Source organism: Bos grunniens, chromosome 1 (assembly GCF_055505025.1).
Source record: "Bos grunniens cultivar Pamir isolate PY7600 chromosome 1, Bosgru_T2T1.0, whole genome shotgun sequence".
Taxonomy (NCBI): domain Eukaryota; kingdom Metazoa; phylum Chordata; class Mammalia; order Artiodactyla; family Bovidae; genus Bos; species Bos grunniens.
Window position 1 is genome coordinate 38,159,842 of NC_141165.1, and position 24,052 is coordinate 38,183,893.

General features: G+C 40.0%; 1 protein-coding gene and 1 long non-coding RNA gene across 3 annotated transcripts in view; one reads left to right on the forward strand and one right to left on the reverse strand.

The window, feature by feature from the left end:
• CPB1 (carboxypeptidase B1) overlaps window positions 1-17,933 on the forward strand; it is a 37,854-nt gene extending 19,921 nt beyond the window's left edge. Inside the window, exons 8-12 of the mRNA XM_086317176.1 lie at window positions 1,252-1,362; window positions 1,449-1,539; window positions 2,704-2,906; window positions 15,769-15,853; window positions 17,560-17,933. Coding sequence (XP_086173302.1) covers window positions 1,252-1,362; window positions 1,449-1,539; window positions 2,704-2,906; window positions 15,769-15,853; window positions 17,560-17,747 — 678 coding nt within the window. The 3' untranslated portion in view covers window positions 17,748-17,933. The remainder of the gene's footprint in view (window positions 1-1,251; window positions 1,363-1,448; window positions 1,540-2,703; window positions 2,907-15,768; window positions 15,854-17,559) is intronic.
• LOC147379277 (uncharacterized) overlaps window positions 1-24,052 on the reverse strand; it is a 109,544-nt gene that overhangs the window by 18,737 nt on the left and 66,755 nt on the right. For both annotated transcript variants that reach the window (XR_015132756.1, XR_015132750.1), the window contains exon 5: window positions 22,668-22,829. This is a non-coding gene — a long non-coding RNA (uncharacterized LOC147379277). The remainder of the gene's footprint in view (window positions 1-22,667; window positions 22,830-24,052) is intronic.

The following is a 24,052-nucleotide window of genomic DNA, read 5'->3' on the forward strand; positions in this document are numbered from 1 at the left end:
TTATGTGTCCGACTGGCACCATTTCATTTCAGTGAGTTATTGCACCATCTACAGGACTTCCCAGGTGGCACTAGTGGCAAAGAATCTGGAGATGCAAGAGACATGGGTTCAACCCCTGGGTCGGGAAGATCCCCCAGAGGAGGGCATGGCAACCCACCCCAGTATTCTTGCCTGAAGAATCTCATGGACAGAGGAGCCTGGCAGACTACTGTCCATAGGGTTGCAAAGAGTCAGACACAACTGAAGCAATTTAGCACGCACACTCACCATCTGCTCTCTAGGAGAAAGAACTTTCATCATTACTTTGGTTACCTCCAATCATGGACCACCAACAAAACATACTTTATACCTCCTCCAACCTAAAAAGCACATGCTTTATCATTATTTTAATAAACATACATGTGTAGAGCCACAAAGAGTATTTAAAAACCATTACTACATAGAAGCCTTAAATGTTTTAAAATCTGTTCAAGCAAGCCTAGGGAAGAGCTGAAGGTAAATTTGGTATGATCCTGGGGCTGAGGAACTATGACTAAGAGAATATAATAAATCAATATAAGCTCCTTCATTCATACATAAATGTCCACATCACTTAGCAGGAAGAGCTAGACCCATAACAGAGCTCCTTTCTCAAGAAAGGGGAGTAAGAAGAAGACTTCCATCATCATGCAATTTGGAGACTTAGTGAGAGCCTCTCCAAAACCCATCAGAGTGATCTCTCTTCACAGTGGGAGGAGGCCTTTTCATTCTTCTTCCATGTCAGACGCTTCCTCTAGTGAAACCATCTTCAAGAAGTCTCATCAAAATTAAACAAATTTTTAGATGATAGTATAAGGAACATGCAAAGCCATCACAGACATTCCTTACTTACTAGGAATAGGCCTTACTCTCATATCCTACTAACTTTGGAAAAAAGTTATTGCAATTACTATTTCAAAGGAAATAAGGATTTATGTTCTTTAAAAGTCTTTAATTTTATTACAATTTTGTCCATCTTTAAAAAGTTAAAATAAAAATAATACCTAAATGAGTTATGTGTGGATAAAATAGAGTACTTAGAGAATCAGAAATGATTTTTATCAAAACTATTAGTAATACTTTGCTATTTGCTTTTTATCAATATTAATAATCTCTACCTCAAAAAGGGTAACCACTTTTGTTATCAGAGTCAACATTTGTCCAGTCTATGTAAATTTCAGTGCATAATGCATACCATTTTCCATGAAATTCTGCTTTGTAATTTGTACACAGGCTGTTCGGACCTATGGACGTGAGATCCACATGACAGAATTTCTCGACAAGCTAGACTTTTATGTCTTGCCTGTGGTCAATATTGACGGCTACATCTACACCTGGACCACGGTATAAGAACCAATACTAAGAGGGGCTGATAAAATTAAAACTAGCCATTCTGTTATACTTGTCCTAACCACACACTGCACTTTCAGAACCGAATGTGGAGGAAGACCCGCTCCACCAGAGCTGGATCTAGTTGCACTGGCACAGACCTCAACAGAAATTTTGATGCTGGTTGGTGTAGTAAGTATCAGGCTGACCATTTCACTTGCATCGTGAAAAGCATAGGAAGTAAAATAACAGGAAAACACAACAGTGTCAAAAACAAGAAAAACTATAAAATTTTATACTTTTAATTTGCAGGTTTCTAAAAGCACAGACAATAACCAGTTTATATATTCAGTCAATAAAGATGCATTTCCTATTCTATTGTGTTCCCAGCTGTGTTAGATGCTGGAAACATAAGACTGAACATCCCTACTATTTGTGGGATGTACAACCTAGAGGAAATCATCATTAAATAATTATTTAAACAAAAATATGATAGAATTATAATTTTGTGATTCAACTCTCAGTAATGATTACAGTAACACAGAAACTTCTCATAGGTATTTGTCCCCTACTTATTAGTTTTCTTATACTATACTGATCTCATTGTTTAGTACTACACAGGGACATTAGCTGAAACTCCAGTACTTTGGCCACCCCATGCGAGGAGCTGACTCATTGGAAAAGACTCTGATGCTGGGAGGGATTGGGGGCAGGAGGAGAAAGGGACAACAGAGGATGAGATGGCTCGATGGTATCACCGACTTGATGGACATGAGTTTGAGTGAACTCTGGGAGTTGGTGATGGACAGGGAGGCCTGGCGTGCTGCAATTCATGGGGTTGCAAAGAGTCAGACACGACTGAGTGACTGAACTGAACTGAACTGAACTGAGGGACATTAGGGTTTCCCAGGTGGCACCCGTGGCAAACAGTCTGCCTATCAATGCAGGAGATGCAAGAGATGTGGGTTTGATCCCTGAGTGGAAGGTCCCAAGGAGGAAAGCTAGCAACACACTCCAGTATTCTTCCCTGGGAAATTCCATGGACAGAGGAGCCTGGCAGGCTACAGTCCGTGGGGTTCCAACCAGACAAGACTGAGCATACACACACATGCACACAGGGACATATTGGTGATTCCGCATGCAACTTTTTACCCTGTTAGCTTCAAAGCACCATAATCTTGTGACTAAAAGTATATATACTTTATAATGTATACATGTATGGGATGATTATAAAAACACTTGTGAAAACAACTTATTTTTTTAACTCTCTAACACTGTAGTTTGAAATTTTGAAACACACCCTGTAGGAACATCAGTGGATGACCACTTGCCATTAACAGCATCATGTTTTTCCAGGTATTGGAGCCTCTAACGACCCCTGTTCTGAAACTTACTGTGGATCTGCTGCAGAGTCTGAAAAAGAGAGCAAGGCTGTGGCTGATTTCATCCGCAACCACCTCTCTTCCATCAAAGCATATCTGACAATCCACTCTTACTCTCAGATGATGCTCTATCCTTACTCCTATGATTACAAACTCCCCAAGAACAACGTTGAGTTGGTAAGTCATCATGGTGGTAGATACAATATTTTGCTATTGAGTTTTTTTTTTTAATTCTATTCCGGGCGGAAAAAAATTATATAATTTCTGGAAGGTCCATGGTTGATCTTTGGTAACAGAAGCAAAACAGATTTACAAGGAATCTGAAATTGGCTAGATATACTGGCTAGAAGAAATATGATTTTCATGCAGAGAATGATCCCCAACATATGGTTCATTCACTAATCTTCCAAAAAACAAGAGTTCCACTTCCTCCTGCTTCACCACAACGCTGACATATATGATGATTTCAGATGCATCTGGGGTAATCAACAAAGTTCCTTGACTTCATACATAATCTTCATCAGAAAGTTAATGTTATCAAGCTGCCTTGAACTGGATTTGACATACATAGACAGAGTATGGCAGATGTTAATAGGAATTAGGCACATTTGGTTAATGTTGAGCTAAATGATAAGATCCTAAAATGCCTATTTCACGGTTGGATTAGGTGAGAAACAGATATAAATCAATCAGTGAACAAATGATGTGAATAGGTCTTTACTATGCTGCAGTCCATGGGGTTGCTAAGAGTCGTATACGATTGAGCGACTTCACTTTCACTTTTCACTTTCATGCACTGGAGAAGGAAATGGCAACCCACTCCAGTGTTCTTGCCTGGAGAATCCCAGGGACCGGGGAGCCTGGTGGGCTGCTGTCTATGGGGTCGCACAGAGTCGGACACGACTGAAGCGACTTAGCAGCAGCAGATATGAGAAAAAATTAAGTATCCCTGCCTTAAGAATTAGCAATCTTGTTGGAGAGTCAAGATACAATCACAGGAAAAGTTAAATAATGAGTTTTATAATATTCATATTAAATATAGTATATCTATATTTGAGCATAATTGTTCAAAAATAAGCATATGTGAGTCCTTCAACACCTTTTTTTAAATTATGAACATCTGACTATCAGAAGTTGGAACCAGTGATCTTAAAGAACAAGTATAAGATTTAAAGCATTTGACTTATGCCAAAAAATAAACTATTTCACTTAGAAAATGACATAGATATTTGGCTTACCTAAATGCATAAATTCAAAGACCCAAAACTTAATCAACTGGAAATTGTTGTTTTGTACTTTCAGATTCGGTCTTTCAGAGGCCAAATAAAATATGTAATGCTATAAATATTTTGTGAAGAGGAAACCAGAAAAATAACTCAACCTCTTAGAAAACTGATAGCTAATAGTTGGCCAGGTCCTCTTCTTTAAAAAAAAAAAAAAAGGGAAATGCTATTTTTCAAAAAGCTTCCCATTTTCCCTACCTGTAGCCAAAAAACAAAGGAGAACATCATTATTTGGAACCATTAAATATTTCAGTTTTCCAATAATGCTCAGTCTGTGAGTATCCTCAACAGTGGGTACTCACAAGCCTGCTATCCCAGAGATGAGTGTGGTTAGCTCCTCATTTCAGTCCTAGATATCTGGCCATCAGAGGAGAGGAAGTGGGGGTACATTGCTTGCTTAATTCATGTAAATATGTTTACACTGTACCACATCAAAAGAGAAAAAGACAAAGCCATAAAAACTAAGCACTAATGAGTTACTAAATAAAATATTAAAATTAAAATTATAAACCACACTAAATGTAACAGTAGCTAATATATCCAGTTTGCTTAATAACTAGTTTTAAATATATAAACACTAAAAGACTAATGCTAACAGAGAAGCTTAAAGTGTTCTTTGGAATGGAACTGCTTCACAATGTTGCAATACTTCTTATTTGAGGAGTAAGTTTAAACACTTTTAGTGATGAAAACTTTCTTGCCCCACTGGCTCGATACAATAAAAACCTGGTATCTGGACTGCTCTAAAAGTCTACAAATTGTCCTTTAGAAAAAAGAATCAAGTTATTTTCCCCGTTAGAATCTCAAGAAAAACTCTGGCTATGTCCCTCCAGAGATTGTGATCCACTGATACTTTTCTCTAAGAATCACTTCTCCGTTTAAAATCAAGGAAAGAGAGGCAATAGAAAAAATACATACTAGAAATTATATCCTTCAAGATTGTTTTTAAATTCTACAGAAGTGAAACAGAACTATACAAAAGTAAAATATTCATAATGAATTCTCAAAAAGAAAACCCAAACTACAAAATAATCTTACCTTGGATGTTTATCTGTATAGTCACAAATCTAATAAATTCAAGGAAAAGGACATGCTGTTTCCTACATTTTTTAGAGCATGATAAGATATGTGATAAGATGTATGCATGCATGCATACTTAGCATGATAATATACAAAACTTATTTGCACTTATATCACACAGATTGATTTGAAAGTAAATTTCCAACAATTTTTTTTCTATGACTAAACTTTTGCCTAGCATCTTAAATCAGTTCAGTTCAGTCACTCAGTCATGTCCGACTCTTTGCAACCCCATGAACTGCAGCATGCCAGGCCTCCCTGTCCATCACCAACTCCAGGAGCTTACTTAAACTTATGTCCATAGTGTCAGTGATACCATCCAAGCATTTCATCCTCTGTCGTTCCCTTCTCCTCCTGCCTTCAATCTTTCCCAGCATCAGGGTGTTTTCCAATGAGTCAATTCTTCGCATGAGGTGGCCAAAGTACTGGAGTTTCAGCTTCAGTATCAGTCCTTCTAATGAATATTCGGGACTGATTTCCTTTAGGATGGACTGGTTGGATCTCCTTGCAGTCCAAAGGACTCTCAAGAGTCTTCTCCAACACCACAGTTCAAAAGCATCAATTCTTCAGTGCTCAGCTTTCTTTATGGTCCAACTCTCACATCCATACATGACCACTGGAAAAACCATAGCTTTGACTAGATGGACCTTTGTTGGTAAAGTAATGTCTCTGATTTTTAATATTCTGTCTGGCTTGGTCATAACTTTTCTTCCAAGGAACAAGCATCTTTTAATTTCATGGCTGCTGTCACCATTTGCAGTGATTTTGGAGCCCCCCAAAATAAAGTCTCTCACTGTTTCCATTGTTTGCCCATCTATTTCCCATGAAGTGATGGGATCAGATGCCATGATCTTAGCTTTCTGAATGTTGAGTTTTAAGCCAACTTTTTCACTGTCCTCTTTCACTTTCATCAAGAGGCTCTTTAGCTCTTCTTCATTTTCTGCCATAGGGTGGTATCATCTGCATATCTGAGGTTATTGATATTTCTCCCAGCAGTATTGATTTCAGCTTATGCTTCATCCAGCCCAGCATTTCTCATGATGCATTCTGCATATAAGTTAAGTAAGCAGGGTGAGAATATACAGCCTTGTATATTGTCAATATACAATATACAGTATATTAACAATATACTCCTTTACCATCAGTAAAATCTGAGATTCATATTATTTGATTATTTGATTCATTTGGGATCTGGCACCCCAAAATAAAGTAAATCATTTGAATAGTTAACTAGAAATCCTTTCAGTCTTTTTCTTATTTTGTATCAATCCAATTCACTTACTTTCTAAGAACATTTTGCTAGAACAACTTATACCTACAGTATTATTACAAACATATATATAGCCAAATGAGAATTTGAGTCTCTAAATAAGAAAGATACTGGCTTTTGCATTGTTTTTATTTGTAATAAAGATATCAATTTTTTAAAAAAGTAAAAGTCTTGACCAAGAAAGATGAATGTGCCTCTGTATTAATTCTCAATTAGAAAAATATGACCCCACTATTAGAAAACAAAAGATGGTAAAAGATTAATAAGATGAATTATTGGCACCACACTACATTTTAGATAACTCAGATTTTCTTAAAGCAATGCAAAGCAGATTCCATCATACAGATTTTAGCATATATATGGTTCTTTTTCTTTATACATCTAAAACTTATAAGATCATATTTGTAGCAAAAAAATATGCTTCAATGAAATAATCAGAAGGAAATTATTCTAGACAGAAACATTAGCAGTTTCAGTCCAAAGTTAGAACATACCATAAGCAGCAATCCTTTTATATCAGAGTTGTGAAAAAAATGTATATGGCTGCGTTTCTGAAAGATCTTACATGGAGATTACATGACAGTTACTCATATCAGAGGACAGCTTTCAGGGGGAAAAAAGGTAGAGATGAGAAAGCAAAAGACCAATGAAATAAAAGTACAGAAGTAATAGTACGGATTACAAAGGCTACCAAAAAATATATCTCCAGCAGATGAGTAAAAAGTTTGAGGAAACATACGTGCATTTTACATGCATATGCTCTCCTGACAGCAAACTGCTTTTACACACACTATAATTATTTAAAGAAAAAATACAAGATGTACTGTGAGTTTTCAAGTGGCTTCATAAACTGTCCAATCTCAGTATTGACTTCAATATATATCTATCATTATCTTCAAATGAAGTTTTAAGACTCAGAAAAGAATATACTTACAGCTCCAAAATTCTAAAGGGTAATGAAATATTGAGTTATAGTACCTCTTTATCATCAGAGGAAATAAAAACTAGGAGACATAATTTAAAAGGCTCCCAAACCAATCCATATCCATATTTATTAAGCATAGAAAATCTCACAATCTTTGGTCTACTTTCCTCCCAAAGAGGGCTACATGGCACTGTTAACAACAATTATTACTATAATACTACTTCTAAATTCAAAAGCAGGAACAGAACTTCACAAGTGCGAATCTTGAAATTTCTCTGTTTCTGCTTTCTCATTTTCCAGCTTAGACAATGAAGGCTTAGCTGAGCCGAGACCAGTGATAGAGGCAGCCTCGGGCATGGTGCTAGCAGATACAGTAGAACTCTCTCAGATCAGATCAGATCAGTCGCTCAGTCGTGTCCGACTCTTTGCAACCCCATGAATCACAGCACACCAGGCCTCCCTGTCTATCACCAACTCCCGGAATTCACTCAGACTCACGTCCATTGAGTCAGTGATGCCATCCAGCCATCTCATCCTCTGTCGTCCCCTTCTCCTCCTGCCCACAATCCCTCCCAGCATCAGAGTCTTTTCCAATGAGTCAACTCTTCGCATGAGGTGGCCAAAGTACTGGAGTTTCAGCTTTAGCATCAGTCCTTCCAAAGAAATCCCAGGGCTGATCTCCTTCAGAATGGACTGGTTGGATCTCCTTGCAGTCCAAGGGACTCTCAAGAGTCTTCTCCAGTACCACAGTTCAAAAGCATCAATTCTTCAGCGCTCAGCCTTCTTCACAGTCCAACTCTCACATCCATACATGACCACAGGAAAAACCATAGCCTTGACTAGACAAACCTTTGTTGGCAAAGTAATGCCTCTGCTTTTGAATATGCTATCTAGGTTGGTCATAACTTTAGGCTGTCCCAATTCCCAAACACACACATACATACACACACACACACACAGATTTGTACTATGCTGGTGTTCCATATAGCCAGTTTGTAAAAGACTGTTCATTAAATACAGTCTTTTATCCCACAAATATACTATTATCACTTCTAACCCTGGACATTGCTAAGTATTTACACTGGCCAACTAAGAACCCTGACTTCTCAGGGCCCAGTCTTTATGATTCTGGCCCATCCCTTCATGGGTATATATACATAAACCAGGAGAGACATGACAGGCTAATAATTTCTGGAAAATTATTGACCTTGACCAAAAGATAGAAATCCATTTCTAAACTCTAATACCATCTAGCCCAGTGACACCTCACTACCTCTTCATTAAAGTTTTAGTTAATGAGCCACCAAGATAGAAACCCACTGTTCCACTCAAGCATGTGAGCATAAACCAAAACTATGATTAGAGATAAACATAAATATCAGAGGGAAGAAATATTGTGATTAGGAGATGGGCAATTACAGGGTCATGAGAACGCTCTATCACAGCTGTCACTGTGTCCCTGCCTAATAGCAAGAGTAACAGGGTCAGAGCCCGTCTGTCAGGCCGGCTGCCAGCAGTCAAGGCAGATAGGACTGGAACCACACATTTGCTTCAGGAGCTTTCTCAAAATTTCTAATCTCACTTATAAGACAAAAGAATTTTAAATGACAACTGCAGAATTTCTTTGACTGGAGAGACAATTGCTGATTTACCATTTTTAAAGTGGCTTCTTGGTCTGTTAAAAATTCTCCTGCAGGGTCTGGTGACTCATAAGGCAATTGCCAGAAATTCTACTGAGCACCTATTAAGTGCTCAGCAGAAACCATGGTTCCTGCCTTAAGAAGGGAGTAGACAGGGGTCAGCCTGTTATGAGGGTTTTCTGGAAGGAAGAGTGGGAGGGAGGTAACCAGACTATGGAGGGACCTAGATGTCAGACTGAACCCTGTGTCACACAGCAGGCCCTGGAGCCGGTGACCTGATAAACAGAACTGCCAGGTCAAATACAGGACTCCCAGTTATGTCTGATTTCAGATAAACATCAAATAATTTTTTAGTGTTTAAGTATGTTCCAAATAGCGCATGGGACAGACTTTACTGGAAAAACATTCATTGTTTATCTGAAATTTAAATGTAACTGGGTAACCTGCCTTTGGTTATAGCCAGCCTGGAAGCAAAGTGTTCTTCTAGCAGGAGTGACCTAGCAGCAGTACTGAGGAGGCACTTGTACTATGGTCAGGAGAGGAAAACAAAACAAGGCATTCAGAGCATCTTGAAAACCAGTTGTCTTCTTTTTCATTCTTTTTCTCTACAATACTTTCTTCTTTAACATAATTACATCTTTTAAGCTGATTTTTGCCTCCTCCCCTTTCCCCAGAAGACATTTGGCAATGTTAAGGGGTGGGAGGGGCGGGGGTTGATTGTTTTAGCTGTGGGAGTGCTCCTGGCATGCAGTGGATAGAGGCCAGGGGAGGCTGATCAACCCCCTACAATGCACAGTTCAACCCCCACACACAGGATGACCCAGCCCACCTGTCAAAAGCACCAAGCTTGAGAACTCCACTTTAAGCAAAGATAAGAAAAGTCTCATTCCTGGCCAAAGTCCTTGGCTTTCACAGGATCTTACACCTCCACACACACAGTTTACAGTTTTCTACAAACCTCAAGTGCAAGACAGCACATCCCCATTACACAGCATTTATTTGGAAGAAACACCACTGCCATCAAAAAAAAAAAAAGAAAAATTCTGGGCTTTGCAGCTTCAGCTGACTCATGCTTCACATTTTACTTGAATTCTAAAGAGCTAAAAAACACATATTTAGATCAGCCACAGAAAGAATTTAGTTTACATCAGTGAAAGCATTGCCACGCTCCCCATGGGGTCTGCCAAGATAGACAGGCTCCGTTCTCCTAAAGCAGACCCTTTGCTACTCCTTATCTTCTTTTTTTCCCCCCACCTCAAGGCTTTGCAGTCAGAGCCTGCACTTGTTTACTCTCCTCCTTTTTCTCAGAACATATTTGTTTTTTCAAGTCCCGTAGGCTTTCTCCTCAGTCCCTGCCTTAGTAGGCCCTGGGGGTTTCTCCTTTTGCACCAAAATTACAAAAGTTCAATTCCTCACTGGTCCCTTGGTGTAAGTTACCCAGGATCACAGCACAGAAGGAAGGAAACTGCAGTGACAGATCATTTTGATGTTTCCATTATCACATGTATTCACCCAGAGGGATGGTTAAACTCAGGACTTGAAGTTAGAAACAAAGTTCTGAAGCAAATCTCCTCTGCACTGGTGTATACCCCACCGCCAGGGTGGGGCTTCTGCTTTCTTGTACTGTAAGAATGGGCCAGGGGAAGATGAGAAGAGGCAGCCCCCGCTGCCATGACACTGGCTGTGCACTTGAGGTTGCAGTAAGGACATGAGCACAGTCGTGAGGCAGGGGCTTCCTGATCACGTGTTACGTGGGAGTGCAGGTCACTGAAAAAGATCACCCTCGCCTTGTTCATCTCACCAGCCTCCTGGAGCTCAGAGCCTCGGGAGATGTTACAGGAGTCGGCCCTTTGTCTCTTGGGCTTTGAGTTAGATGTGACATTTTAGACTCTCTCTGTCTTTTGCTCTATGACCAAGGCCTCCTTTTAAGAAGACAAGTGACAAAAGAAAGCATGCATAAGATGTGCTAGGAAACGCCTAACTAAGGATTAATAAAGGCTGGCCATGTTTGGCCTTGACTAAAAGCAAAGTTTTCTCTCAGACTGGTTTATATTTAGCTTCCTTCTGTTCTTTACAATTGGTAAAACCAGCTCGAGCAACACTTCTTTTGAAGTATTCCAAGGCCACAAGGAGAAGTGAAAAAGAGCACAGGATTTAAAGCAAGAAGAACCCAGCTCAAGTCAGCCACTTACAGGGCTGCGTGCCCTTGGGCAAGTTCTTTTATCCTCTCTGAGTTTCAGTTCTTTTATCTGTAAAATGGGGATAAAAATATCTAGCTCTTAGCAAGAGCTCTTTGTAAAGTCTAAGGTTTTATGTAAATGTTAGTTCTTATTTTGAACCCGTTGAGCATGTAAGGTCTCCGTTAAATAACAGGTTATATAGAAAGTGTTATTAATTAGAGTTTCAAGATATGAATCATGGTCTCTGATATACCATTGTTTCTGCTGCACTTCTGTCAGCTGTCTTAGTCCCTTTTTACAAAAACATACAAGGAAAAGAAGTTACCTTCTCTAATATATTAGCAAATTCAGGAATCACCTCTCTCTCTACCATACCTGACAGGCAGGGGTCAGTCATCCAGCTTGGTTGGAACATTCTCACCTAGCATGCTGCCCCACATGGCATTCCATTCTGCTAGAAAATTCTGTGTTGATGAAATGTGGACAGATAATGTTGGGAAGATAAATGAGTAACATTTGTGAAAGTATTTGAACTCTTCAAAAGAAAAGACTCACACTGATTCCAGAGATTTTTGTTACCATAACTGGAATTTAAAATATGACATTTTGGTTGATTAATGTTTGTTCTGACTTTTTTGTCTCTTGGCCTTAGAGGGGCTGAAAGAAAGGGTCCACAGACTCTACTTTTTTTATGAAAGGAAATAAGCTAAGTGCATAGTAGAGGTTAATATCTAAATATGCTAACCCATCAACCACCACTACATGGTACCACCACTCTCCCCACAAGCATCCTTAATCTCCACCCAGGTTGGGGGGGGGGGGGGGGTCACAGTCCAGCCTCTGTAGAGCTCTGCACTCTGCACCCCCAATCAGACCATGCCCACCTGAAGCCCTGGGAAGAGAATCAATCGAGTAACCATGTGCTAGGTGTTATGCGATCTGCTAAGGATACAAAACAAACAGCCAAGAATCCTTCTCCCCCACCACCACCCCACCAAAAGCTCCACTAGAGGACAGACAGATGCAAAAACACATGATGGGAGCACAGAGTGATAGGAACTCCGATGGAGACGTGAGCCCTCACAAAGAAGAGGGGCAGCTTTGCAAAGAAGGTGACATTTAGACTAAATTTGGAAGAACAACAGCAATTCCCCTTGTAAACAAAAAAGGCAAGAGGATTCCTACAAGGGGAGAAGGACACCCAAAGTCATGGAGGTAAGGAGAGGCAGGGAACAGAATGAAAGCAGTTCAGGGCCACTTGGCTTGGAAAGAAGGTGGGGATGCATGGCAAGTGATACATGGCCAGACTTCATGAGAGAAGGTGAGAGAGCTATTCAGGGATGCGGTGATGAGGGGATGGTCAGAAGGTGAGTGAGGAGGTGGATATCAAGATGAGAGAGCAACTGAGGACAAGGAAAGCCAAGTCTGAGACACAAACTAAATGTTCCTTTAATGGGCACCAGTGACAAGAGCAAAATAACAGCTGTTTTAAGTTAACATCAATCTTAGGTATTGTTTCAGCATCGGAGGCAGAGCAACTGTTTGCAAAAGTTGTCTCTGATGGCTTAGATTGCACTTGGTTATTGCTTTGAGGAAAGGAAACCAAACATTTTTATGTGGCCCTAATGACAATCCCTGGTGGCTCAGACAGTAAAGCATCTGCCTACAAATGCGGGAGACCTGGGTTTGATCCCTGGGTCGGGAAGATCCCCTGGAGAAGGAAATGGCAACCCACTCCAGTACTCTTGCCTGGAGAATCCCATGGACAGAGAAGCCTGGTAGGCTACAGTCCATGGAGTCGCAAAGAGTCGGACACGACTGAGCGACTTCACTTCACTTTACTTCAATGGTAGTTATGACTAAATGGATAAGTTGATCAATCAAAAGAGATAACAGATCACAAGTAAGCCTCTTAGATTTTGCCAGATAACTCAAATGTTACATTATACCAATAAAAATACAGAGAGACTTTGAAGATCATCTGACATGCAGGAGATCAAGAGATAATGACAATGATCTTGTCTTAAATCGCCTAAAGTCATCACAACTTTTCACATTTGGAACTAATTGTAAAGAATTTCCTTTATTCCAGATTTATGGAGATAAAATAAATATAAGGTGTACAATGTGATTATTTGATAATATAAATACTGCAAAATGTTTAATTAATTTACATACTATCTCACATAATTGTCATTTTGTTACGGTGAGAACACTAAAGCTCTACTCTCATAGCCATTTTCATGTATTCAATGAAGTCTTGCTATCTATAGTCACAATGCTGTACATTACATGCCTGGAACTTATTAGAATCTTATTTCTACTAACTAAAAGTCAGAATTCATGGCTTAAGGTGGGGTTGGAAAGCAGAAAAGAAGAAAAGCCTGAGGAAGGCAGCTAGAGAAGGAATAAGAGTTCTTTAGGATCAGAGGTTCTGCCTTACAGAAAAATAAATAATAAAAATTTCCTTGGTTGAATCAAAAGTTAAGGAAACTGTAGAATTGTAGGAAATATGCTGTTGATCTAGGGCTTCCCTTGTAGCTCATTCGGTAAAGAATGTGCCTACAATGCAGGAGACCCAGGTTCAATTCCTGAGTTTGGAAGATCCCCTAGAGAAGAAAATGGCAGCCCACTTCAGTATTCTTGCCTGGAGAATCCCACAGACAGAGGAGCCTGGCAGGCTACAGTCCATGGGGTTGCAAGAGTCTGACATGACTTAGTGACTAAACCACCACATGCTGTTTATCTAGCAAAAAAACCTAGTACCTCACCATGTTTCACATCTTTAAAAGATGGTTTAAAATGTATTCTGAGTATTGTGCAATGTTTACAGAGTATTCTGATTTCGATTGGCAATAGACCCTATACTAAGGGATGGAGAGAAGACCCATCTCTAGTGTGCTGGTTAGAATAAGATTAAACTACAGAAACAGTACCCTTAGATAACAACAGGAAAGACTGCACACAGTATGAGAAAGCACATATTATTTTACCAGTTTGGAAAAAGGGGAAGTAAAACCCTGAAATTTGAGTTCAAGTTTCTGTCTCAAAACTCTAAGAATAATAAGTTAGTTCCAAGAAACTGATTGCATCATTTCAGTGGACCAGACCAGAAAATCAGGCTTGAGATCATGATTTATAATTCCTTTTAAATTTTCAAATTTACCACTTGGTTGGTGAAGCATTCATGCTTGGGGAGCTGAAATTCTTAAAGTCTCACAGTCATGCCCTCATCAATTTAAGTTAAGACTTTACTAAACTGGTTTTAATATTAGAGCAAGGAGTAAGGAAAGTTCCTACTTTTAAAAAATGGAATTATTCTGATGTCATCACCAACCTCACAGTTTTTCAGGCATATGTACAAGACAATTATGTTGCCAAAGTATGAAATACAGCTAGTTTCATAGCCAGAATGAATTATGTCTAATTCTCCTGCAGTAAACAATCAGATTCACCAATCTGTATTCTCCAGACAGCTAAGTCAAGCCTTGCTTTTCAAGTGATTCAGTGCACACTGGAGACTTTATAGAACAGGAAGGAGCTGCAGGCAGAGCCCTTCTCCCTGAGGAACTGAGTGTAGGGGCCAGGAGGGCAACTTAAGGTGATGCTGCTTTTAAGAAAAAATAAATAAATTAGTACTTACTACTTTTCTTAATTCTGGGATTGAAATATTCTGCATTTTGAAATAAAATAAGTGTTCTCTAATTTTTCACTCTAAAAAAAAATCTCCCACCCTGGAACTACACTCCTCCTTGAAATTGTCCGCTCTGGTGGCTCAGATGGTAAAGTGTCTGCCTACAATGCAGGAGATCCAGGTTCAATCCCTGGGTCGGGAAGATCCCCTGGAGAAGGAAATGGCAACCCACTCCAGTATTCTTGCCTGGAGAATCCCACGGACAGGGGAGCCTGGCAGGCTATACTCCATGGGGCCGCAAAGAGTCGGACACGACCGAGCAACTAACATGCAAATTTTACTCCAACAATGATTTAAAATAAATGTAAGTACCTAATTCTCAAATAATGTGGTAGAAAGAGTGCTTATCATCCTCAGAGTTTCAAAAATATAGTTACTGAGTAACCACTAAGTGGGCTTCCCAGGTGGCACTAGTGGTAAAGAACCTGCCTGCCAATGCAGGAGACACAAGAGACGAGGGTTCAGTCTCTGGGTCAGGAAGGTCCCTTGGAAGAGGGCACAGCAACCGACTCTAGTGTTCTTACCTGGAGAATCCCATGAACAGAAGAGCCTATCGGGCTACAGTCCATAGGGTCAGATACGACTGACGTGACTTAGCATGTACACACAACCACTGAGCAACACCCCCTGCGTTAGGCCCTGGGAACACTGAGATAAAGGACAGGAAAAGTCACTGAGAACTTAGAGGGCAGCTAATGGTACTGACACAATATGACTCACTCTGTGTATGAGACAAAGGGAAGCTCAGCCTGGGTGCTTGGGGAGGCTGTTAGGGAAGACATCCTTCTACTAGAATCACTTGCATTGTGTGACTAAATTCACTGCAAAATGGGGCTGGGCACTGAATAAGATTAAGACACTAACCCGAATTATGACTTATATGTCTTCAACGCCTTAGAAATAATGGACAGGTGTCTGTTTGTCAGTGTGCACTTTATTTCTTCACTCATATACCACTCTTTTGCAGAACACCCTAGCTAAAGGTGCCGTGAAAAAACTGGCCTCACTGCATGGTACCACGTACACCTATGGCCCAGGAGCTTCAACAATCTGTAAGTCTCCGCTTCAGAACAAAGGCAACAGATGGTCCCCAGAGTCTTTCCTTTCTATCATTTAAAGCATGTGACTTTTGCCTGAGAGTGAATGTTTTATAACACATGTAATCAGTTTTCTGTTTAGAAGACAAAAGGGGGCAGGGAATATCCCTTTCAACTCACGGACACATCTGCTCTCTGTAAACATCTACTGAGCATCTACCCCCATGCCAAGTCCTCAAGGGGTGCCCGTGGATAAAGGAAGCCGGGACAGAGAGAGAGCAAGAGGGAAGGAAAAGGGAAGGAGGGAGACCAGAGCAATCTTCCAAGAGCCCACAGCAAGGAAGCAGGAAGAGTTCATGGCCACACAGGTGCAAAGTGCTGAGACAGAAGGATGTACGAGAACAGAGCACACCCAAAGACTAGCCAACCCACCCCGCAGTATCAGGAATGGTTTCCCAGGACGGTGACACAGAAGCTTTATCTGGAAGGACAATTGGTGGGGAAAAGCAATAGAAGGAAGGTTTTCTTGGCTAAACAGACTGAAGTTTCAAAGGGCTACCTCAGGCTTAAACTGTTTTCATGGGGTGCAAGCAAATGGCAAAAGAGTTAGTATAGGCTGGACCCCAGGGCCTTGGGTGCTACAGTGTGATTTCACTGAGAAGGAACATACTGCAGGTTCCATTTCCAATTTCTACATATATTTGCCTTTGCATGATTTTTTTCTCCCCCAGGCCTTAAAGGACCAGAAATATAAGGGAGAAAATGGCCAGCCTCACCATCAATGGCCTTCAATGCAGTTGGAGAGGCTCCAATCATGAGGGTTTTTTTTTTTTTAAGCTTCATGTAGAATACAGTTTTCTGTATTCTTGTCCTTTATTAAACTTCTCTGTGTCAGATGGGGTATACTATTTTCTTAAGGGGGTTCTATTAGAAATAACTCATCTATTCACATACTGTGAACTTCATAGAAGCTTTATTCAGGCCAGTTCAATGAGGTTTCTTTTTCCATTATACCATAAGCCCTTGGAGGGCAGGGGCCATGTCTTTCCTTTGTCCTAGTATTTCCAAAGTTGAGCACATGGCCTGCTGCTCAATGAAAACTCTACAACTTCGGACTGAATGAATGAATGAATGAATGAGCAAGTGACTGAATAAATGAATGACACCATAACTGTCACTGAGTGAATAATTGAATGATGTCCAATCTATGCCAGGCCATATGCTGGATCCCAAAGAAACAAAAATGAAGACCCAGCTCTGCCCTTGAGCTGCTCCAGTTTCATCATTCAGTATAGTTTCAGCGAGGCTCAGAGTCCTCTCCTCTCACCAATCATCATGCAGTTTCCCTTATTTTTCTAGAAGATACACATTATTTTCCCAGGAACTATATATATGTTGTAAACAAATCACACACTATGTGACAGTTTACCACAGCATAGAAGCACACTGAGTATATAAATATGTATAACTGATTACATCCTGAAGTATTAAACACATCACTATTACCATGTAGAGCTAAGAGGTAATCTTACCAAGAGATAAGATTGGACTAATCTTTAAAACAGCCCCCATAGCTTTTGTGATCTTGATGACTAGAAAATTTCCCTACCTGTACTATTTTGTTCAATGAAACATTTGTAATTATAAAAGAAAACTGGCATGATTTTAAATCTCCTTCCTAGATTTAAATTGTTTTCTCCCCTTTGATTTGCTCATTTCAGATCCTGCTTCTGGGGGCTCTGATGACTGGGCTTATGACCAAGGAATCAAATATTCCTTCACATTTGAACTCCGGGATAAAGGCAGATATGGCTTTGTCCTCCCTGAATCCCAGATCCAGCCAACCTGTGAGGAGACAATGCTGGCCATCAAATACGTTACCAGCTATGTCCTGGAACATCTGTACTGAGTCAGAGTGCTAAGAGCTTGATTTCTGAATATTCACTCTGTTTCTCTTCTATCCTGAATTCCTACTTTTGTGGGCCTGGAGGTTTTTTTTCCAGATCCTCATCTTTCTTTTAAGCTTCTGGGTCTATTACGCTACTTGGATCTTTAATATTGATCATAATAAAAGTGAATCAGGATAACGGAAAAACCTGGCAGACTGTCTGCTTCTTTGGGGGAAAAGATATGAACAAATGACGAAGCAAGCTGTGCACAACCAATGATGTAGGTCAGCCTGCAAGGAGTTGAAGTCATTGGGGGTACTGACAATCACAGCAGATTGCAGAGATGTCCAGGTTATAGTGGGGGGCTGATGAGGAAGAAGTAGGAGAAATTTAGGACTGTAAGATATGGTATAGGTGAGACGATCCCATCACAGTTTAGCTTTCACGTCAGCTCATTCAAGTTATTTTCTGAGCTGTAGTTACTACATGCCAGGTACTTTGCTAATTTGAGGACCGAGCAACAAAAAATAAAGAAAACATACCTGCCCTCAATGGTTGTATAGGCCATTTGAGATGACAGACATGAAACAAATAATGATTTAACTTATTATGTAAACTAAGATCATGGCATCTGGTCCCATCACTTCATGGCAAATAGATGGGGAAACAGTGGAAACAGTGGCTGACTTTATTTTTCTGGGCTCCAAAATCACTGCAGATGGTGACTGCAGCCATGAAAAGACGCCTACTCCTTGGAAGGAAAGTTATGACCAATCTAGACAGCATATTAAAAAGCAGAGACATTACTTTGTCAACAAAGGTCCGTCTAGTCAAGGCTATGGTTTTCCAGTGGTCATGTATGGATGTGAGAGTTGGAGTTCTTTATAGGAAAGCTGAGCACTGAAGAATTGGTGCTTTTGAACTGTGGTGTTGGAGAAGACTCTTGAGAGTCCCTTGGACTGCATGGAGATCCAACGAGTCCATCCTGAAGGAGATCAGTCTTGGGTTTTCATTGAAAGGACAGATGTTGAAGCTGAAGCTCCAATACTTTGGCCACCTGATATAAAGAGCTGACTCTTTTGAAAAGACCCTGATGCTGGGAAAGATTGAGGGCAAGAGGAGAAGGGGACGACAGAGGATGAGATGGTTGGACGACATCACGGACTCAATGGACATGGGTTTGGGTGGACTCCAGGAATTGGTGATGGACAGGGAGGCCTGGCGTGCTGCGGTTCATGGAGTCGCAAAAAGTCGGACATGACTGAGCGACTGAACTGAACTATTATGTAATAGCTAGTGATTTAATTTATATCATTGATCTGAAGTAGAGGAGAAATCTCAGGAAGCGCTGAAAACTGAAGAACCATTATCTGGATGAATGGAGTACAATTTCCAGGCGCTATTAACTATGCAGAAGCTATAAGAAGAAAGCCAGAAAGGGTGGAACTCAGAGAATTGAGGGAAGATGGGGCAGGTTTAAGGGCTGAGGAGAGAGTTGGGGATCATATCAGGCAGGTTTAGAGGTCAGGTTAAGGATCTGGAACACTGGTCTAAGAACAAAGAGAAGCATTTTGGATCCTTAGAAGATGGATCCAGAAAATACTGCTGCAATTTGTGTCAAAGAGTGCGTCTATGATTTCCTCTAGGAGTTTTATAGTATCCAGTCTTACATTTAGGTCTTTAATCCATCTTGAGTTTATTTTTGTATGTGTTATTAGAGAACGCTCGAATTTCATTCTTTTACAAGTAGCTGTCCAGTTCTCCCAACACCATTTATTGATAAGACTGTCTTTTCGTCATTGTATATTCTTGCCTCCTTTGCCATAGATAAATAAGTAAAGGGAAAAGGAATAATTGGGACCTAGCTAAGCTTAAAAGCTTTTGCACAGCAAAGAAAACCATCAAAAAACAAAAAGACATCCAATGAATGGGGGAAGATATTTGCACATCATTTGACTGATGAGGGGCTAATACTGAACATATGTAAAACTCAACAACAAAAAAATAAACAAGTGGGTTTAAAAGGGGCAGAAGAATGAAACAGACATTTCTCCAAAGTGGAAATGCAGACAGCCAAGAGAAACATGAAAAGATGCTCAACATCGCTAATCATCAGGGAAATGCAAATGAAAACAATGAGATACACCTCAGAGTGGCTAACATCAGAAAGAACACAAATAACAAATGCTGGCCAGAATGTGGAGACTAGGGAACACTCCTACACTGCTGGTGGGAAAGTACACTGGTGCCGACACTGTGGAAAACAGTAGGGAAGTTTCTCAAAAAACTGAAAATTGAACTACCATATGACCCAGCAATTCCATCCCTGGGTATATATCCAAACAAATATAAATGTGAAATGATACATGCTACCTCCGTGTTCACAGCAATACAATTTACACTTGCCAATATACTGTAGCAACCTAAGTGTCCACCAACAGATGGAAAAATAAAGAAGATGTGGTACATATATACAATGGAATAGAGCTCATTCATAAACATTAATGAAATTTTGCCATTTGCACCAACATGGTAGATATTGAGGGCATTATGCTAAGTGAAATAAGTCAGACAGAGAAAGACAAATACTGTCCAATATCACTTATATAAAAAATAAATGAAAAAATACAACAAACTAGTGAATAAAACAAAAAACTCATGAATAAAATAATAAAAAATACAACGAACTAGTGAATAAAACAAAAAATAAATGAAAAAATACAACAAGCTAGTGAATAAAACAAAAAACGCACAACAGACTCACAATAGAGAACAAACCAGTGGTTACTAGTGGGGAGAGGGGAGCAGGGAGGGGTAATATAAATGTAGGAGGAAAAGGCGGTTATTACGGGATGATATGAAATCATGTGTGTGAAACTTCTGAAACCTGTAAAACAGTATAGAATTTAAAGAATTTTTCATTCAATTAATAAAGAGCAATAAGTGACTATCCTGGTGGTCCAGTGGTTGAATCCATGCTTCCAATGCAGGTACATGGGTTCAATCCCTGGTTGGAGCACTAAGAACCCACATGTCACAGAGCATGGCCAAAAATTAAAATATAAATAAAAATTTTAAGAGAACAGTGAGCAGCCACTGAAGATGTTAAATTGTAAATGACATGATCAGAGTTTTGGGTTTAAAAAAAAAACAACACCAGTCAGGCTACAGTGTGGAAAGTAAATTGGAAGTGAAATAAGAAGGTGCCAGGGACCCTGACTGAACCATTTGGGCCTAAAATAAAAGAGGCAAAAATAATTCTTTGACTTGTACATCAAATATGACTTGAAATTTTCCAGAATTAAAACTGAACATGCTAATAATGGAGAGTATTGTTGTCGTTCTTCAATCACTCAGTCGTGTCTGACTATTTGCAACCCCATGGACTGCAGCACACCAGGCTTCCCTGTCCTTCACTATATCTCAGAGTTTGCCCAAACTCATGTCCATTGAGTCAGTGATGCTATTCAACCATCTCATACTCTGCTGCCCGCTTCTCTTGCCCTCAATCTTTCCTAGCAGCAAAATCTTTTCCAGTGAATCAGCTCTTCTCATCAGGTGACCAAAATATTGGAGCTTCAGCATCAGTCCTTCCAATGAATATTCAGAGTTTATTTCTTTTAAGATTAACTGGTTTGACCTCCTTGCTGCCCAACAGACTCTCAAGAGTTTTCTCCAACACCACAGTTCAAAAGTATCAATCCTTCATCACTCAGCCTTCTTTATAGTCTAATTCTCACATCCATACATGACTACTGGAAAAACCATAACTTGGACTATATGGACTTTTGTCAGCAAAGTGATGTCTCTACTTTTTAATACTCTGTCTAGGTTTTTCATAGGTTTTCGTCCAAGGAGCAAGCATACTGTGCAAAGTTCAAATTTTAAAATATAATAATATGTATTTAGATTTTAATGGGGGAGGGGGGCATTGGTTACTTTAAAATCATAAAGCAAAACATGACCTCATTGTTTTCCATGTGGAGTCAAGGAAAACAGGATTCCATATCTAGCATAATACATTAAAGTAGCTGTGGCAGTGTTCTATTCAAAAACAAAATCCACTAGTCACTTGTTTGAAAGTTGTCAAGCCAAAGAATGATTAATTGCATTAATTGTCCACTAGATGGTAGCAGTCAGCTGCTATAATTTGTGAGGCAATCCTCTTCAAAATAATTTAGTAATGTCAATATATCATTCATTTTTTTTAAAATAAATCATTTAAGTAGGCATAGCAAAGGAGAGACTCTTAAGTGCAAAAATAGAAGTTCCCACAAAGTTTTAAGCAGTATTGATGCTAACTTTAAAAATAGATGTAATTTAGCTAAATTATCTTTCCCCCATTCTATTTAAGTTCCATCCATGTGAACTGCAAGGATAACTCAACCACAGTTACTGGAGTGAAGTTACCTTGATGGAGGTGTATCATTCAATTCATAGACAGCTCCACAGAACACTCCCTCACCCTACCTGTAGCAGATAGCATCTACCTCTAAGGGATGCTGTGGCCCAAAGTTCAGTGCTTTAAAGCAGAAATTAGGAATCTATATGGGCTTTTCTAAAATTCCAAGGAGTTTTTAAGAAGAATAAAGCATAGGAAAGCAAATAAAATCCATGTATCTGAGATTTCCTGCACTTGAGACATTTTGGCTCTGTCTCTTGCAACTGAAAGTTAACAGCTGGCAGGTTAGCAGTTTCATTTGCCTGAGCCTTGTAAAGAATAGTAAAGACTGAGAGAAAAAGAGAAAGAGAAGTTTCTGCATTAAGCCTTCCCAGTGCAATGGTGCTGTATACCCTCCTGCCTGGCTGACCACAGGCTACTGCTTTGGCAGACCGGATGCTGCCCAGCCTTGCCTACACAGGAGCCCCTGACTGTGACTTACTCCCACCTCGGGACCTAGGACAGGCTCCAAGCTCTTCCTTCAGTCCCCAGCTCTTACCTCTCCAAAGCAGCAATTAATCAACAGCATAGGAACAGCTCCCTGGCTCTTTCCTATCTCCGATGGTGTTGCCACAAGACTAGCAAGACTGGTTTTCCAGCCTGTAGAATGGGAGTTCTGCTAGAATCACATCTCATGTATTCATCTGCTTTGCCAGATAACCTATATGGATTGATCAAAGAGAGAATTTCAGGTGTAGAAGGAAGACAGGAGGAACCATGACAATTAATAAGGTTACTTAGGTCATCTCATTTAAGCAGGTAGTTACCCCCGTCTAGCCCGATCTGCCACTGCCTGAATCACACATCCATGTATCTGTCCAGAAACACCGCCTTTTGTGCAACTGGTAAAGACATGTTTCTCTGCAGCACTCTACAGGGCAGTTTCAGTTCCATGTTAAATATACAATATCCATAACTAAAGGTAGCAATTTGTCCTTTCTGACATTTCCTTTATGAGATATTTAAAGGTATTCCATCAGTTTACTATATTTGATTTACAGACAGAAAATTATTTGAAGAATTCTAGTAAATCACGTGAGAATGTTCACTTCCATTTTCTAGGACATTTCCTTTATGGTGATAATGTTTGAAAAATATGAAGAAAAGCATACTTTAAGAAATAAAGTGATATTTTTAACTGTGTCTAGACACACAAAAATCCTAGGAGTACAAAGACCAAGAAAGATGGAAAATTACTGTTGTGTGAAGCATTCAACTTTAGATATCTTTTTAAAGAGGTTAATTTAACCTGTGAAACACCACATCACCTTATACAGTTAATCCTAAAATGATACAGTGTCCAACAACTACTCATCCTACTCCATAAATATGCCAGTTCAGTTCAGTCGCTCAGTCATGTCCGACTCTCTGTGACCCCATGAATCGCAGCACGCCAGGCCTCCCTGTCCATGACCAACTCCCGGAGTTCACTCAGACTCACATCCATCGAGTCAGTGATGCCATCCAGCCATCTCATCCTCTGTCGTCCCCTTCTCCTCCCACCGCCAATCCCTCCCAGCATCAGAGTCTTTTCCAATGAGTCAACTCTTCGCATGAGGTGGCCAAAGTACTGGAGTTTCAGCCTCAGCATCAGTCCTTCCAAAGAAATCCCAGGGCTGATCTTCTTCAGAATGGACTGGTTGGATCTCCTTGCAGTCCAAGGGACTCTCAAGAGTATTCTCCAACACCGCAGTTCAAAAGCATCAATTCTTCAGCACTCAGATTTCTTCACAGTCCAACTCTCACATCCATACATGACCACTGGAAAAACCATAGCCTTGACTAGACGGACCTTTGTTGGCAAAGTAATGTCTCTGCTTTTCAATATGCTATCTAGGTTGGTCATAACTTTCCTTCCAAGGAATAAGTGTCTTTTAATTTCAC